Source organism: Heterodontus francisci, chromosome 2, assembly GCF_036365525.1.
Source record: "Heterodontus francisci isolate sHetFra1 chromosome 2, sHetFra1.hap1, whole genome shotgun sequence".
NCBI classification, from domain to species: domain Eukaryota; kingdom Metazoa; phylum Chordata; class Chondrichthyes; order Heterodontiformes; family Heterodontidae; genus Heterodontus; species Heterodontus francisci.
In genome coordinates this window covers 154,092,143-154,110,587 of record NC_090372.1, presented here as the reverse complement: position 1 = coordinate 154,110,587, position 18,445 = coordinate 154,092,143, and the positions used below count along the sequence as shown (strand labels likewise).

Sequence of the window (18,445 nt, the reverse complement as noted above, 5' to 3'; positions counted from 1 at the left end):
TTTTTTTTTGTAGAAACTTACCCCGTAACTTCTAATGTCTGAAGTACAAGCTATATTATATAATGCCTTCAATGTAGGAAAATGTCTCAAGGTGCTTCACGGAAAACTTAGCACAGAGCTCAAGAAGGTGATGTTATTAGGGGTGAATAAAGATTGGTCGACACTTTATCAAACACCAGGAGGGAAATAGAAAGCAATGAAGGTGAACAAGGTAAAAGAGACAAACGAAAATCCCGTCGAAGGGAAGAGCAGAACTTCTTCAAGGTAGGCATTCCTAGTTCACCTTCATTGCTTTCTATTTCCCTCCTGGTGTTTGATAAAGTGTCTACCAAAACTCGTTTTCACAGCCACATCTCCTTCCTCAGTGAATGCCTCCAGCTCTGACTTATTCCACGTGGATTCCAACTGCATTTTCACCCATCATGTTTTGAATCCACCCAGGATTACAGGTATCTCCGAGAAATACAATGTTCCTCGGACTGCTACTCTCGCCGCATCCTGAGATCATCCTCCGCCATTTCCGCCACCTCCAGCGTGATGCCACTACCAAACGCATCTTCCCCTCCCTTCTCCTGTCAGCATTCCGAAGGGATCGTTCCCTCCGCGACACCCTGGTCCACTCCTCCATTACCCCCACCACCTCGTCCCCGTCTCATGGCACCTTCCCGTGCAATCGCAGGAGGTGTAATACCTGCCCATTTACCTCCTCTCTCCTCACTATCCCAGGCCCCAAACACTCCTTTCAGGTGAAGCAGCGATTTACTTGTACTTCTTTCAATGTAGTATACTGTATTCGCTGCTCACAATGTGGTCTCCTCTACATTGGGGAGACCAAACGCAGACTGGGTGACCGCTTTGCGGAACACCTCCGCTCAGTCCGCAAGCAGGACCCTGAGCTTCCGGTTGCTTGCCATTTCAACACTCCCCCCTGCTCTCATGCTCACATCTCTATCCTGGGCTTGCTGCAGTGTTCCACTAAACATCAACGCAAGCTCGAGGAACAGCATCTCATTTTCCGATTAGGCCTGCCGGACTGAACATTGAGTTCAATAATTTCAGAGCATGACGGGCCCCCCATTTTACTTTTATTTTTAGTTATTTTTTCTTTTTTACATTTTTTACAATTTTTTTTCTTTTGTTTATTTCATTTCAATGTAGTTTGTTCAGTTTGCTTACCAACTGTTTTTTTTCATGTTTGTTACTTGCTGCTGTTCAATCTTCAGTTCGTTAACACCCTATCTGTACTAATGCTTTGTCTTTCAACACACCACTAACATATTGTTTGCCTTTGCTCCATGACTTCTTGGTCAGCTATTCTGTGACCTTGCCCAATCTACACCTTCTCCTTTGTTATCTCTTGCCCCACCCGCAGCTCACTTGCTTATAACCTTTGACATTTCTAATATTTGCTAGTTCCAAAGAAGTGTCACTGACCCGAAACGTTAACTCTGCTTCTCTTTCCACAGATGCTGCCAGACCTGCTGAGTGGTTCCAGCATTTCTTGTTTTTATTTAAGGCCAGCATTTGTTGCCCATCCCTAATTGCCCTTGACAACTGAGTGGCTTGCTAGGCTAGGCCAGGCCATTTCAGAAGGCAGTTCAGAGTCAAACACATTGCTGTGGGTCTGGTGTCACATGCAGGCCAGACCAGGTAAGAACAGTAGATTTCCAAACAGATGGGGTTTTTAAACAATTGATAGTTTTATGGCACTATTACTAGCTTTCAAGTCCAGATCCTCTAAATTAAATATTCAAATTTAAATTTCACCAACTGCCATGGTGGGATTTGAGCCTGTCTCTCTAGGACCTGAGCCTCTGGATCACTAGTTTAGTGCCATTACCACTACACCACCATCTCCCCGACCATGAATAAGCTACCAAGTGAAACCTTCTACAGCATTTACACAACACAATGTTAAAGCTTTAGATTAATTTCAATGACCTCCTTTGGGGTTATCAGCTGGGTGCCAAGTCTGAGGTTGGTTTTGGTGCGCGTCGTCCTCCCGCCCGCTAGGGGGCGCGGCCGCCACCGATGTAACTGGAGCGGGGGAAGGGCCTGTGCTGCGATTTTGAGTTGTGGCTGTCGCTGTGTTTGGATTATTCTGGTTGGGTTAGTCGGTCTTTGCTGAAGGTGTGGTAATGCCGCTGGGTTTGAAGCCGTCCTGTAGCGTATGCAAGGCCAACTCGTCGGCCATGTGGAGGAAGAGCAGCCAGGGCGAAATCGTCTGTAATAACTGCGCTGGCAAAAGCCCCGGGCCCGGCTCGACCTTGGGGCCCGGAGGAACTCCGGCCGCTCAGCAGAGCAACGGCGGCGGCAAGCAGGTGAGGGGGAGGCCGCTCAGGCCCTCGCTATAGATACTGCCCGGGGCGGAGGGCGTTATTGGAAACAGGGATAGAGACAGGTCGCCGGACTGGGACCGGGAGACTACAGACATTGGGAGAGATTCTGGGACAGTTCCTGCTGCAGCGGAGAAACTGAGGAGATTTAACAGTATGTTTACTAAAGTGAATAAGGAGAGAATGTTACCTCTAGTTAGGCTTATGATTGAGCTGAGAGGTCAGGAGGCATATATTTGCTTTGAGGATTGTTGGAGCATGAAATGGAGCCAGCGGTTGTTGCATGTCTTGTGGGGCAATGGATGTTTTTTTAAATGGAGCAGAGGAAGAAGGTACGCGACTATGGGATTAGATCTGGAGAGCACGAGCATAGGGCCAGCACAGACATGATGGGCTCATTCTGTGTCGCAACTTGATCCAAGCTGAAATATTCATATGGTTTTCACGAAAAACTGGGAACAGGGATGAGCAATATGATGCTGAAATTCTGTTAAAATTCCTGTAATCTCAGTGATAAGTGTTAAATGGCTATTCAGACATTTAGGGTACTATAGTTGAGAATTAATCTGCCTTTACCAAACATCCATACACGCGGTTTCCAGTGGAAATCACTCGATAATGACTGGACATCCTACCCCTCCCATCCTGCAGCCCTTGGTTAGTTCTAACATTCCTATTTCTGTTCATGGACTAGTAGTCAAACTAGGGAACTTTTTCATGCTATGGCTGAGAGTTTATCCAGTAGCCCATTGAGGACCTGTGTCCATTGGTGATGTGACTTGCTTTGCCCCCTATTTAGTTTCTTTCTAAGAGTCATCTTATTAGTATTTCTATGTGATTGTTTTTGCTGAGGTCACTCTTGAACTGCCATCAGCAAAAAGCTTGATCTATGTTGGTGTTTTTTGAACTCCGTATTAATGGTACAGATGAGGCTAATGACAAACTTCCTCTGAATAACAGCAGGTGAACTCCAGCTTGGAGATGTCAACCTTCACTAACTGAACCCAGGTATTCTGTTCTGATGAAAGATCACAGACCTGAAACATTAACTCTGCTTCTCTCTCCACAGATGCTGCCAGACATGCTGAGTGTTTCCATTTCAGATTTGCAGCATCTGCAGTACTTTGCTGTTTACTTGTTTAATTGGCAGGTTTTATTAACTGTGCTGGGCTGTCTTCATTATTCCATTGAAGTATGCTATTAAGTACCCAAAATATATTGATATTGAAGTAACTGAAGTCTCGATAATACTTGATATAACATATTTAATTTTTTTTGTGTTTTGACAGGCAAAGCAAGAAATTCACAGGCGGTCTGCAAGGTTACGGAACACAAAATACAGGTCTATGCCTCCTGCTGAAAAAAAAGTTTCTACTAAAGGAAAGGGCCGTAGACATATATTCAAATTAAAAAACGTAAGGCAGTTCAAAGATACAGTTTTTGAGTATTTAAAGTTATGGGGGAAAGGAAGAAAACATTTCTTGAATCAATAGTGCAGTTAGCCAAGGTCTACATGATGCAATTTGATCTTGGTATTGTACATTATATAATTTTTCAAACTTTGAGGACCTTTCTCATGTGCAGCGGTCTGTCATTAATTGTTGATGCCTTATTTTTGTTCTTTAAAGTAAATCTCCATCCTGAATTGCTGATGGGAATCTTTTTTGCATTCTGGTAAGTAATGGATCCCTTATTAAAATTTTAAAAAGGACCAGGATGTGTATGAAGGACTATCTTGTCTATATCTGTTCCTGTGATTTATTAACATTTCTTTTTTAATGAAAACATCAGAAATGATTGTGTTGCAGTGAGAACTTACGATGTTGCCCCTTGTCCAATGACAGCAACAGGTTTTTGATTGGGCTGTTCCAAAAATTGATCCTGCCAGAAAACACTCTCAAGTTACTGTCCTTAAATATTCTGGCATTGTATTTTGGTTCCAAGTATTATTCACCCTCTGTTTCTCGTGGACTGTTTGACATGATGGAATGGGTTAAGCCATGCTGCCCTGATAAATCCATGAGATCATTTAATGGGACAGTTTGTATAAAACGCATAGCAATATCATTTCAGCTATGTGAAGTCTAATATTTTGGTTTTGAATTGGAACATTTGAACACTGGCATTTAATAAGGGACCTATTGGCTGTCAGAAATGTAAAAGAAGCATGTTAGATATTGTATTTTCTGATGCACTGGTATACTTGCACATAAGACTAGAAATTTAGGTCAGGATTTAATGGTTGAAAGTTGGGTCACTGTGATGGATGGTCCTGTAGCTAAATTTGTGATGCACAATCGTTTGTTCATGGAATAATTTTCCTCTCCTGTTTTGGGCTCTTCATTGTAATTTCCCTTTCTTCAACTCCCAGTCTTTTATTAATCTGTCTGTAATTTGCAGTTTCACATTTTTCAAACATTCATAGCTTGGATAATGAATGAAACAGTCAACGTGAATTCAAATCAGATTTCCTGCAGTCTGAGGGGGAATCACCATGATTGGTCAAGTGTCTTATACAGAATCATGGATTTTGTTTCTTTTTGGTTGCAACACTATCTGCACTTATATGTGGTATCTGTCCTGAATTGAGCCCTCTGACTTTGCAAACTACCAACCCTATCTTCAACCTTCCTTTCCTCTGAAGTCCCTGAACATGTTGTCACTTCCCAAATTTCTACCCATCTTTTCTGGAACTCCAAGGCTGAATCCCTCCAAATCAGGTTTATACCTCTGCCACAGTACCAAAACAGCTCTTATCAAAGTCACAAATGACATACTATGTGACTGTGACAATGGTAAACTATATCCCTCCTTGTCCTGTGCTTGCTGATCTACAATGGCACCCAATTAAGCGACGCCTCTCTTTTTAAAATTTACATCCTTATTTTCAAATCCTCCATGCCCTTACTCCTCCCTATCTCTCTAATCACCTCCAGCCTCACAACCCTCTGAGATATCTGCCCTCTGCTAATTCTGGCCTCTTGAGCATCCCCAGTTTTAATTTGTCCACCACTGATGGCCGTTCCTTCAGCTGCCTTGGCCCTAAACTCTGGAATTCCCTCTCTAAACAGATCCATTTCTCCTCCTCTTTACAACCTACCTCCTTGACCAAACTTTTAGGCATCTGCTCTGATATCTCTATGTGGTTTGGTGTCAAATTTCATTTGAATACTCTGAAGTGCCTTAAGATTTTATGTTAAAGGTGCTATATAAATACAATTTATTGTTTGAATTTAGAGTAGTATTTCAAATGTTAGTTTGGAATAGTCTGAATTTTCAAGTAAGAGACTGCTGTGGTATTTTGCAGCCAATTAAAGCACCAAAATCTGTGTCTACAATAATCACATCTGAATCCATTTTCTACGGGGTAAGAATTTTTCAGCAGTATGTAATTTCATCTTTTCTCTCTATAAGTAAATGTCCACTATAGTAAATATTTCAGTCTTTTATTTTGAAGAGACTATTTGCATGAATGAGCTAGACCTTCCCTTGAAACATTACATATATAACTGCTTAGAGTATGGTTCTCTACAATTTACAACCTCAGTAATCTTTAATTTTTGATTTTTGTCTGGTTTGAGATGTGGCTGGATTCTTTTCACAAATGAACACTCCAGAAACTGTATAGTTCCACTATTCCTTGAGAATTTGTTTCTCTCTCTCACTTTATCCAACACATACCTTGCAGAGCTAATCCTTCCAGTAGTCTTAGGGTGGGATTTCCCCCTCCTCCTCTATCCCCCAAACTTCTGCTCTCCATTCCTAATGCATTGTGCATAGTGGATGTGGTTCCACAGATGCTAGACATCCAGTCTTCACGTGTAAATTAGTGTCTGGTAGTGCAGCGTGTTCGATCATGAAATGGTGTAAATACAAAACTGAATCTTATTCTTCTGGTATCTGCATGAGTGCATTTTCAAGCAGGAGTCATTGAATAATGATCAAGGCCAGAAGCCTAAGCTTATTCCCCCACAGGAGCATGAAGTGCAATTCTGCTGCCAAAACTACAGCCCCAGCCAAGATCATCTGGCAGAGCACAAACTAGCAATCACACCCAGGACCTATTCGAAATGTGACACCCCCCACCACCACTACATTTACCCACTTAATAATTATTGATTTAGCTGGGGATTTTCAGAAGCATTAGAGTTTTCAAATTTATTTTACTTTAAAGGTACACAGTCTTTCAATGTGTTTTAGGGTATATATTATCAAGTTGGAGATATAGTCTCCGTAGTGGATGAAGATGATGAAAAGATTTACTACGCCCAGATCAGAGGATTTGTACAGGATCAATACTGCGAGAAGAGTGCAGTGATTACGTGGCTTATCCCAACTCAGGCAAGCTCCAAAGACCAGTTTGATGCAGCAACTTATATACTTGGTATGTATGAAGCTGTTAATGCTGTAGTACGAAGCTTGCCCCTTAATACAAATAACTAACATATTGTGCCATACCATTATTCTTCACTCACCACATTTCCAAGGAGGGCATCAATAACCTTGATTCACCAAGGTACAGAATGTGTACTGGAGGAGAAGGTGCTTCCCTAGCCAGTTTTCAACTTTTAGAAATTCAACTTGAATGCAAATGTTGGAATTAGATTTGGGGTATATTTGTTAAAAGTCAACACTTCAGCTTGTGGTTACTGGGATGCCCAATTTTTAAAAGCTGTGGCTCCCAAATTGTTCACTTCTTCATGCCTCTCTAGTTTTGCTAAGTAGTTTCCTGTTTACTTATTTCAGATGTTGTTACCGTTGTATCACGTAATTCTTCCAGTTTATGTTGTTGTTAATTATTTCCCCCCCCCACCCCCGGGCAGTTAGTCTCCTGAATCCATCAGCTTCTTTCACAGAATTGTTGCAGCACAGCCGGAGGCCATTCGGCCTGTTGTGTCTGCGATGGCTTTCCGCAATGTACCTAGTGCCTCTCCCCCACCTTCTCCCCCTTAGCCCTGCACATTCTTCCTTTTCAGATAACAATCCAATTTCCTCTTGAATTCCTCAATTGAACTTGCTTCCACCATGCTCTCAGGTAGTGCATTCCTGATCCTAGCCACTCACTGCGTGAAAAAGTTGCCATCGCTTCTTGTTCCAGTTACTTGAAATCTGTGCCCTCTCGTTCTTGATCCTTTCACGAGTGGGAACAGCTTTTCCCTATCCACTCTGTCCAGACCCCTCATGATTTTGAACACCTCAGTCAAATCGCCTCTCAACCATCTCTAAGGAAAAAATCCCATCTTCTGCAATCTATCCACATAACTGAAGTTCCTCATCCCTGGAACCATTCTCGTGAATCTTTTCTGTACTCTCTCCAATGCCCTCACATCCTTCCTAAAGTGTGGCGCCCAGAACTGGACACAGTACTCCAGTTGAAGCCGAACCAGTTTTCCATACAAGTTTAACATAACTTCCTTGCTTTTGTACTCTGTGCCCTATTAATGAGGCCTAGGATCCTGTATGCTTTATTAACCACGCTTTGTCAACCTGTCCTGCCACCTTCAATGATTGACACACAAATGCACCCAGGTCCCTCTGCTCCTGCACCCACTTTACAATTGTACCCTTTATTTTATGTTATCTTTCTGCGTTTCTTCCTACCAAAATGAATCACTTCACACTTCTCTGCATTAAATTTCATCTGCCACATGTCTGCCCATTCTACAAACCTGTCTATGTCCTTTTGAAGTTCTACACTGCTCCTTTCCAAGTTTCGTATCATTGCAACTTTTGAAACTGTGCCCTGTACCCAAGGTCTACATCATTGTATATCATCAACGGCAACACTTGTGGAACTCAACTACAAACCTTCCTGCAGTCCGAAAAATATCCATTAATCACTATTCTGTCACCCATCCAATTTCGTGTCCATGTCGCTACTGTCTCATTTATTCCATGAGCTACAACTTTGCTCACAAGTCTGTTGTGCGGCACTTTAGCAAATGCTTTTTGGACGTCCATGTACACCACATCAACGCATTGCCCTGATTAACCTTCTCTGTACCTCATCCAAAAAACTCCACCAAGTTAGTTAAAAATGATTTGCCCTTACCAAATTCATACTGGCTTTCCCTAACTAGCCTGCATTTACCCAAGTGTCTTGTAATTTTGTCCCGAATTATCGTTTCTCAAAGCTTTCCCACCACCAAGGTTAAACTGTAGTTGCTGGCCTTATCTTTACACCCTTTTTTGAACATTCGCAATTCTCCAGTCCTCTGGCACCACCCCTGAATCTAAGGAAGACTGGAAAATTATGGCCAGTTCCTGTGCAATTTCAACACTCACTTCCCTCAGTATCCTTGGATGCATCTTATCCTGTCCTGGTACCTTATCAACTTTAAGTACAACCAGCCTATCCACTACCACCATCTTATCAGTTTTAAAACCTTCAAGTGTCTGAATTACCTCCCCTGTCACCATGATCTGCATTGCATCTTCCTTGGTAAAGACAGATGCAAAGTATTTATTTAATACCACAACCATGCCCCAGCCTCCTTGCGTTAATCGTCTTTTTGATCCGTAATCGGCCCCAGTCCTCCTTTTACCACCTTTTTGCTATTAATATGCCTACAGAAGACTTGTGGATTCTTTTTTATATTAGCTTTTTTTTTATTCATTCATGGGATGTGGGCGTCACTGGCCAGGCCAGCATTTACTGCCCATCCCTAATAGCCCTTGAGAAGGTGGTGGTGAGCTGCCTTCTTGAACCGCTGCAGTCCATGTGGGGTAGGTACACCCACAGTGCTGTTAGGAAGGCAGTTCCAGGATTTTGACCCAGTGAGTGAAGGAATGGGGATGTAGTGCCAAGTAGGGATCGTGTGTGGCATGGATGGAAACTTGGTGGTGGTGTTCCCATGCATTTGCTGCCCTTGTCCTTCTAGGGGGTAGAGGTCGCAGGTTTGGAAGGTGCTGTCTAAGAAGCCTTGTTGTAGATGGTACATACTGCTGCCACTGTGTGTTGGTGTTGGAGGGAGTGAATGTTTGTGGATGGTGTGCCAATCAAGCGGGCTGCTTTGTCCTGGATGGTGTCGAGCTTCTTGTGTGTTGTTGAAGCTGCACCCATCCAGGCAAGTAGAGAGTATTTCATCACACTCCCTGCAGGAACTGCTTCAGTATCTGAGGAGTCGTGAATGGTGCTGAACATTGCACGATCATCAGCGAACATCCCCACTTCTGACCTTATGATTGAAGGAAGGTCATTGATGAAGCAGTTGAAGATGGTTGGGCCTAGCATGCTACGTTGAGAAACTCCTGCAGTGATATCCTGGAGCTGAGATGATTGACCTCCAACAGCCACAATCATCTTCCTTTCTGCTAGGCATGACTCCAACCAGCAGAGAGTTTTCCCCCTGACTCCCATTGACCTCCAGTTTTGCTAGGGCTGCTTGATGCCATACTGGGTCAAATGCTGCCTTGATGTCAAGGGCAGTCAGTCTCACCTCACCTCTTTTGTCCATGTTTGAACCAAGGCTGTGATGTCAGGGGCTGAGTGGCTCTGGCGGAACCCAAACTGAGCATCACTGAGCAGGTTATTGCTAAGCAAGTGCCACTTGATAGCACAGTCAATGACACCTTCCAAGACTGTACTGATAATTAAGAGTAGATTGATGGGGCGGTAATTGGCCGGGTTGGACTTGTCTTGCTTTTTGTGTACTGGACATACCTGGGCAATTTTCCACATTGCCGGTAGATGCCAGTGTTGTAGCTGTACTGGAGCAGCTTGGCTAGGGGCACGGCAAGTTCTGGAGCAAGGGTCTTCAGTACTATTGCCGGAATATTGTCAGGGCCCATAGCCTTTGCAATATCCAGTGCCTTCGGTCGTTTCTTGAAATCACGCGGAGTGAATCGAATTAGCTGAGGTCTGGCATCTGTGATGCTGGGGACTTCAGAAGGAGGCCGCGATGGATCATCAACTCGGCACTTCTGGCTGAAGATTGTTGCACATGCCTGAGCCTTATCGTTTGCACTGATGTGCTGGGCTCCCCCATCATTGAGGATGGGGATATTTGTGGAGCCACCTCCTCCTGTTGTTTAATTGTCCACCACCATTCACGTGGCAGGACTGCAGAGCTTAGAATCTGATCCGTTGCTTATGGGATCGCTTAGCTCTGTCTATCGCATGCTGCTTACGCAGTTTGGCACACAAGTAGTCCTGGGTTGTAGCTTCCCCAGGTTGACACCTCATTTTGAGGTATGCCTGTTGCTGCTCCTGGCATGCCCTCCTGCACTCTTCATTGAACCAGGGTTGGTCTCCAAATAATAGTATATGTTTGCAGACCTCTAATCCTCAGGCACCTTGCACAAATCCAGTGAGGGTTTGAAGATGATCCTCAGCACATCCACTATTTCCTCCCATTCAGTCCTTCAAGCCCACTCTGCCATTCAGTGACAGCATAGCTGATCATCTACTTCAACGCCATTTTCCGTATCCCTTGATGTTTTTAATATGTAGAAATCTATTAATCTCAGTATTGAACCTACTCAACAACCCTTTGGGCAGAGAATTCCAAAGATTCACCACCCTCTGAGTGAAGAAATTCCTCCTCATCTCAGTCCTAAATGGATTGCCCCATATTCTGAGACTGTGTCCCCTGGTTCTAGATTCCCCAGTCAGGGGAAATATCCTTCCTGTATCTACCCTGTCGAGCCCTGTAAGAATTTTGTATGTTTGAATGAGATCACTTCTCGTTCTTCTAAACTGCAGAGAATAAAGGCCCAGTCTATTTAATCTTTCCTCATAGGACAATCCCTCCATCCCGGGAATTAGTTTGGTGAACCTTCGTTGCACACCCTCTATGGCAAGTATCTCTTTCCTTGGGTAAGGAGACCAAAACTGCATACAATACTCCAGGTTTATGGAAATTATTTAACTTTTCCTAATCACATAGCATAAGTACACTTTTTTCTTTTTAATATTTCAAGGATGAAAGTTACTCAAGTTTGGCTATCTTATGTGCTGCTCATTTACCATAATTTTGCTTCTATTTAGCATACTGTGAATTAGAGAACATTAAAATGAATATAGTTGACGTGGATTTTTTTCAACAAAATAGAACTATTGGATGGAACCTAGGTTACTTTCCACAGAAGAATATCAGCACAGTTAATCCAGGCTATCCTGGTAAAGCAGCATTCACAAAGGTCTAGGAATAAATCACTTACCTGGCCTTTCATCCCAGAAAATAATTGGTGTCGTTTTTTTATCAAGTGAAGGGAAACTTAATACAGAATTTAGCATCAGATAGAATTATTGAATAAAAGTATTCGCAAGAAAGTCACTGACAATGATCTAGTGGATGAAGGCATCGCTTGCTGTGCATTAAATCATTCTGTCCAGAAGAGTTCAGATTCAGTTGTTGATCTATGCCAAATTAGCAAATTTGAGCTAAACAGCAGCTGGGCCTTGTTGCCTGGGCATGGTGGGGAAAGGTAAGCCAGGTTCCTCTAGTGTCCAAGGACTCGGCCGAAAACTGCAACTATGGTCATTAAATACAGAAGACTTGAATGCAATTCTTCTGCAGTGGAACAGCTTACCAACTTTGGAGTGCTGTTCGTGTCTCTGCAACCACACCCCAGCAAGATACGGCAGTTTCAGGGGACTGATTCAAAACTGATGTAACGCCCAATGCTGAATCCAGTATGGATCTAGTCTGATCCAAAATGAAATTCTCTTCCATCACTTTACTGATCTTGAAGCAAGTAGTCTAAGATGAAAAATATAAAAGGACAATTTGCTGGCATTACAGTGCTGCCATAAAAGGAAATTTTTTCAGATCAACAATAAATTCACCATCTGTTATTTTTGAGCCTCTTGGCTCTCCAAAACTGATCTACAGCATACTGTAATGGGTGTAATGTCCCTAATATGTGAGCCAACAGTTTGAGGAGGTAGCAAGTTATGAAGTGGATATGTTTTTAAAAGTTGCATTTTAAACTGACTGACCCCAGGAGAGGACTGTGAAATGAAGTTTTTGCACTTTCCTTTGAAAGTTCAGTACTGGTTGGAAAATAAGTCTATATAGGTTTTATTACAAAATTTTGCTTTATCTTCAGGACCAGAGGAAGACCTACCGAGAAAAATGGAGCATTTTGAGTTTATCTGTCATGCACCTTCTGAATACTTCAAATCACGATCTACTCCGTTTCCAGTTATTCCAATCAGACCTGAGAAAGGGTATATCTGGACCCGTGTTGGACCAACCCCCGCAGTAACGGTGAAAGAATCAGTAGGAAACAGTTTATAGCTAGGGTACCAAATCTTAAAATTAGTTTATATTTATGCAGTATATCTAAATCTTAGCCTGATTAAAAGACAAGCTGTTGTAAACACTTAAAACATGTTCAAATAGTTCACAACATTTTTAACATTATAGGGTTCCAAACTATTTTGACCTGAAGTTTATGACCTCCAAAAATTGTCAGTTTAAAGTCTGGCAGGTTTGTGAAAATTAGTATGGCAAAACCTACTTTTGGCATGAGGTTGCTGGAACTTCTGCAGAACCTATTAGTGATCTTTTGCAATATATGTGAAGTACTGTATCTGTATATTGTTAAGCATATTCTGTGTACCTGTACATTGTGCCAATTTTATATCCAAGTCAGTGAGTGGACCAAATACATATCTCAGTCCTGCAATAAACAAATTTGCAGATGGCTGTATTATGAATCTAGTTTTGTATATTAAAAAAGAGCATTGCAAATTAGATTAAAGGTTTATACTTTTATTTACTATAAACTGTCTTAGAGAAAATTCATGTTTGCTGTTTTGTTGATTGGACTTAACATGTGAGGCCCAAATAGGATACTATAGCTTTTCAACTGTGAGGTTTCTTAAGTACAGTTATCCCCTTTTATTAAATTAGTAAAGCGCAACATTGTTTCTTTGTGGATGCTGTGATGGGGCAGGGGAATTATAGGTTTATTGGAAGGATAAAGGCCAAATGACCCAAATCCTTTCTATTTTGTGAATGTTTAATGTATTTGTATGGGATCTATACTTAAATGCTATACTAACCGGGCAAAACTCTTGAATGCAATTAAGTGGAAGAGGAGGTGAAGTCATAGAAACTGAAGGTGGAGCATAATTCCAAAAACCTTTAATCCCTGAATACTTTGAACATGGTCGTAGCTTTTTATGCACTCTGTGGAGAAGCTGGAAGAACTGCACATTGTGCTTAGTATAGATAAGGATCTAAAAATTCAAAAAATCAGAAAAAATTATCACTGCTCTGACCACTTCCACAGTCCTGCCCAATAGTTTCCCCTCAGCTGCTTGAGTTGCCAAGTCAGGAACAGTTCACAAAATTCCAAGAAAAATTAGTTAAAAGAAAAAATCTTCGGAACCCGAAGAAGGGTCACTGACCCGAAACGTGAACTCTGCTTCTCTTTCCACAGATGCTGCCAGACCTGCTGAGTGGTTCCAGCATTTCTTGTTTTTATTTCAGATTTCCAGCATCCGCAGTATTTTGCTTTTATTCACCAAGGGGGAGCTCAGAACACGCTGTGTTTAAAATTAAACCCTATTACAATAAGACCAGGTGAAGGCTGAGAGGGACCCTTAGACACCTTTCTCACCTGGTCATAACAATTGACTCCAACTGATGGCCTATAGATAACAGCCGAAAGAAACTATTTACCAATTTGTCAGATGTTGAAACAAAGGCAAAGATTACGATTTCTGAGACATAGCAATCTCCAAAAGAATAATGGAGCTGGTAATCACATCAACTCCAATAGAGGCATTCCAAAAGGATCTGCTTGATGAGAAAAAAGGATATGACATCGACAGTTTACTTGAAGATGGCAGAAAATATAAAGCCATAGCTGCGAGCCGGCAGTGTATACAAGCGCTTGGAGAAGCAACAACTAGAGGTGAGATAGCCAAGGCACCTTGACAGAGCAAGGCATGCGGCAATTCTGGTCTAATGCATCAGCCACTTTTGCATTCATAGATATCTGCAAGGTGTGTGGTCTAAAGAGACACTGGGCAAGACTGTGTAGAAAATCTGGCAGCGAAGAAGCAGTGAGAAGCCAAGCCACAGCTCAACAAAAAACCATCGCTGCCTAGTGGCAAGAATTTTTTTAAAAAGAGTTCACTCAGTACCATTTCAAGCACAGGCACGTCCACGAGGTAGGCAGAGACTTGCACACCAACGAAAGCACTGTAAGAAGCAAATTTGAGCAAGAAAGTGAACAAGCTTTCTCCAGTAACTAACACAGCATTTGGATGCAATCACACAACTGGAAGTTTTCGCCACAGTCAAAATTATATGTCCTATTAAAAGTGGCAAGTACAAGCTACAAGTGACGATAGATACTGGAGCATACACCAACGTTTTTCTATGCATACTCAAAGATATGTATCTAGCGAAGTGGGAGTCTATGTTACAGACATCAAGACTCACTGCATATAATGGTTCACCAATCTACTATGTAGGGACATTGATGTTGAAGTGCAGATATGGAAGTTCTGCATGGCCAATACAAGTCTTCTATGTTGTTGACATCAGTGGTCCAGCAGTAGCAGCAATACCAATATGCAGTGAACTCCGGATCATGATCATTCATGAGATCAATAAAGCGCTAATGCTAGATAATGAAGGCAGGTGTGACCCTGTTGAGCCTATTCAAGATTTGCAACAGAAATACCCAGATAGATTTGACATTGTGGGTAGTTTTATAGAAGACGCCATTCTTCACCTGAAAGGCAACACAGTTCCCGTCATAGATCCACGGAAGTGAAGTGTCCACATAAAAGACAAATTAAAGGCCAAGCTTGACAGGATGGAACGACAAGTGATTATTCACTGTGTTCAGCAAAACACAGATTGATGTAGCTCTATAACCATTGTAAATAAGAAGGATGTTACCATTAGAGCTTGTTTGGATCCCAGAAGATTAAATTGAGCACTCAAAAGGTGTCCTCGCAAATTGCTACTTTAGAAGAGCTGAACCCAAGGTTTGCTAGAGCCAAGTTCTTAAATTTTGATGCGAAACATGGATATTGGTCAGTCCATCTTTCTGAGGATTCACAGGAACTAACCACACTCACAACACCATTTCTACGGTTACCATTCAGTCTGTTGGCGCATCAAGACCTGTTCCAACTGCATGTGGATCACATTATCGAGAGTGTTCTGGATGTGATTGCATTGCAGATGACATAGCAGTCATAGGAGGTACCAAGGAAGAGCATGACTAGAATCTTTACATTCTAATGGAAAAGGCTAGAAGTGAAGATCTTGTTTTTAAAAGCAAAATATGTGCTATCAGTGTGAGCCATATTACTTTCTTCAGTTTTGTCTATTCTGACAGTGAAATATGACCACATCCCGGTGAAGTTGAGGATGTATAATCAATGCCTACTCCTCAAGATAACGATGATTCACAGAGGTGTTTGAATCTGTTTAACTTCTTAGCACTATAGATCTCAAATTTTCTCTGAGAAAGCATCATCACTGTTTGAACTTCTCAAGAAAGATACGCCATTCTTACATACGAACATATGTACTAGGAGTAGGCTATTTGGCCCCTCAAGCCTGCTCTGCCATTCTATAAGATTATGGCTGATCTGTTTGTGGACTCAACTCCACTTTCTTGCCTATCCCCAATATCCTTTGACTCCCTTGTTTGTCAAGAATCTGTCTACCTCTGCCTTAAAAACATTCAATGACCCTGCCTCCACTGTTCTCTAGGGAAGAGAGTTCCATAGACTCACGACCCTCAGAGAAAAGAATTTTTCATCTCTGTCTTAATTGGGAGATCCCTTATTTTTAAACTGTGCCCCCTAGTTGTAGTCTCTCCTACAGGGGAAACATCTTTTCAACATCCAGCCTGTTGAGTCCCCTCAGGATCTTAAATGCTTCAATAAGGTCACCGCTCATCCTTCTAAACTCCAATGTATACAGACCCAGCTTGTCCAACCTTTGCTCATAAGATAACCCTCCCATCCGAGGAATCAGTCGAGTGAACCTTCTCTGAACTGTTGCCAATGCAATTATATCCTTTCTGGGACAGAGAGAGAGGAGTGCAGCAGGAGCGGAGACAGGGAAAAATCGAAAAGTGACATCACATTCAGTGAGAGCAGGGAAACAGAGCCGCTGGGGTCAGTATTCAGGCAAGCATTTAATTTAATTGAAATCAAATATAGCGTAAGACTTGATTGATTTATTAGTATATAAATTAAAAACTAAAGCAGATTTTAAAAACAAATTAAAATCTAATTAAATAAAATAGAGATGCAGGGCCAGGCGATGTGTTGTACCCGCATGATGTAGGAGCTGGTGAACCCCATTGTGGTTCCTAGTAACCACATCTGTAGCAAGTGTTGGCTGCTCGAGGAACTCTGGCTCAGAGTTGATGAGCTGGAGTCTGAGCTTCGGACACTGCGACACATCAAGGAGGGGCAGAGTTACCTGGACGCTGTGTTTCAGGAGACAGTCGCACCCCTTAGATTAACTACCTTGAATTTGGCCAGTGGTCAGGGACAGGAGGGTGTGACTATGAGTGAGGCAGATAGAGGGATGCAGCAGGTAGTGTTGCAGGAGCCTCAGCCCTTGTCCTTGTCCAACAAGTTTGAGATTCTTGCTCCCTGTGTGGACGAGAGCAGGGACTGTAGGCAGGATGAGCAAACTGACCATAGCACTGTCGTACAGGGAGCCATTCAAGTGGGGGGGGGGGAGAAAAGAGAAATGTATTTGTAATCAGGGATAGTATAGTTAGGGGCATGGCAACTGTTCTCTGGCCAGGATCGAGCGTCCCGAAGGCTCTGTTGCCTACCTGGTGCCAGGGCTCAGGATATCTCATCTGGGCTGCAGAGGAACTTGGAGTGGGAGGGGAAAGATCCAGTTGTCGAGGTCCACGTAGGTACCGACGATATAGGTAGAATGAGGATAGAAGTTCTGCTGAGGGAATATGAGCAGCTAGGGGCTAAATTAAAAAGCAAAACCAAAAAGGTAATGCTCTCTGGATTACTCCCTGAGCCACGAGCTAATTGGCACCGGGTCAATAAGATTAAAGAGGTAAATGCGTGGCTCAAAGATTGGTGTGGGAGAAATGGGTTCAAATTCATGGAACATTGGCACCAGTACTGGGGAAGGAGGGAGATGTTCCGATGGGACGGGCTGCACCTGGATCATGCTGGGACCAGAGTCCTGGCGAATTGCATAACAAGGGCTGTAGATAGGGCTTTAAAGTAAATAGTGAGGGGGGGGGTGGGGGTGGGTGGGTTCAGTTGCATGGAAAATTAGGAAGTCAAAGTTAAAGTAGAAGGTAGGAATGCAGGTTAGTGATGAGGCTGATTGTTACCAGAAAATAAAATGAAGGGACAGAACATGTGACTGTCATATTGCACAAAGGAATCGTACAAGAGTAGGGAAATTTGATAATAGAACAAACTTAAAGGCTTTGCATCTGAATGCATGAAGCTTTCGAAATAAAATAAATGAGTTAACAGTGCAAATAGAGACAAATGGGTATGATTTAGTGGCGATTACTGAGACGTGGTTGCAGGGAAGCCAGGTTTGGGAATTGAATATACAAGGGTACTCAGTATTTCGGAAGGATAAGCAGGAAGCAAAAGGAGGTGGTGTAGCTTTGTTAGTAAAGGAAGAGATTGGTGCTGTAGTGATAAACGATATAGGCACTGGAGATCAAGATGTAGAATCAGTCTGGGCAGAAATAACAAGGGAAAGAAGTCCCAGGTGGGAGTAATTTTTAGGTCCCCAAACAGTAGTTCCACAGTGGGGCACAGTATAAGCCTGGAAATACTGGGGGCATGAAAGAAAGGTACGGCAATAATCGTGGGTGATTTTAATATACATATCGACTGGATTAATCATATTGGCAAGGGTAGCCTTGAGGGAGAGTTCATTGAATGTATTAGAGATTGTTTTTTTGGAGCAATATGCTGTGGAACCAACCAGGGAGCAGGCTATTCTAGATTTGGTATTATGTAATGAGGTGGGATTAATTAATTATCTCATAGTTAAGGATCCTCTAGGGAAGAGTGATCATAGCATGCGAGAATTTCAAATTCAGTTTGAGGGTTAGAAACTGGAGTCCCACACGAGCGTTCTGGAGTTAAACAAAGGTAATTACATAGGCATGAG

General features: G+C 42.5%; 1 protein-coding gene across 2 annotated transcripts; it reads left to right on the top strand.

Annotated features, from left to right (window-relative positions):
* The first annotated feature begins 2,017 nt into the window (after positions 1-2,017).
* Positions 2,018-13,039, top strand: gatad1 (GATA zinc finger domain containing 1). 2 transcript variants are annotated; one of them, XM_068012260.1, is made up of 5 exons: positions 2,018-2,321; positions 3,626-3,751; positions 5,644-5,703; positions 6,537-6,720; positions 12,390-13,039. In XM_068012260.1, the coding sequence occupies exons 1-5, from the start codon at positions 2,139-2,141 to the stop codon at positions 12,578-12,580; spliced, it is 744 nt and encodes a 247-aa protein (XP_067868361.1). In that variant the 5' UTR covers positions 2,018-2,138; the 3' UTR covers positions 12,581-13,039. The 2 variants fall into 2 exon arrangements, with proteins under 2 accessions (XP_067868361.1, XP_067868370.1); XM_068012269.1 differs by lacking the exon at positions 5,644-5,703.
* The last annotated feature ends 5,406 nt before the right edge of the window (positions 13,040-18,445 follow it).

Bases quoted from the DNA above. Each gene is read 5' to 3' on its own strand.
- gatad1 (XM_068012260.1), top strand. From the start codon at position 2,139: ATGCCGCTGGGTTTGAAGCCGTCCTGTAGCGTATGCAAGGCCAACTCG. The intron at 2,322-3,625 runs GTGAGGGGGAGG...GTGTTTTGACAG, and splicing joins GCAACGGCGGCGGCAAGCAG to GCAAAGCAAGAAATTCACAG. The intron at 5,704-6,536 runs GTAAGAATTTTT...AATGTGTTTTAG, and splicing joins CTGAATCCATTTTCTACGGG to GGTATATATTATCAAGTTGG.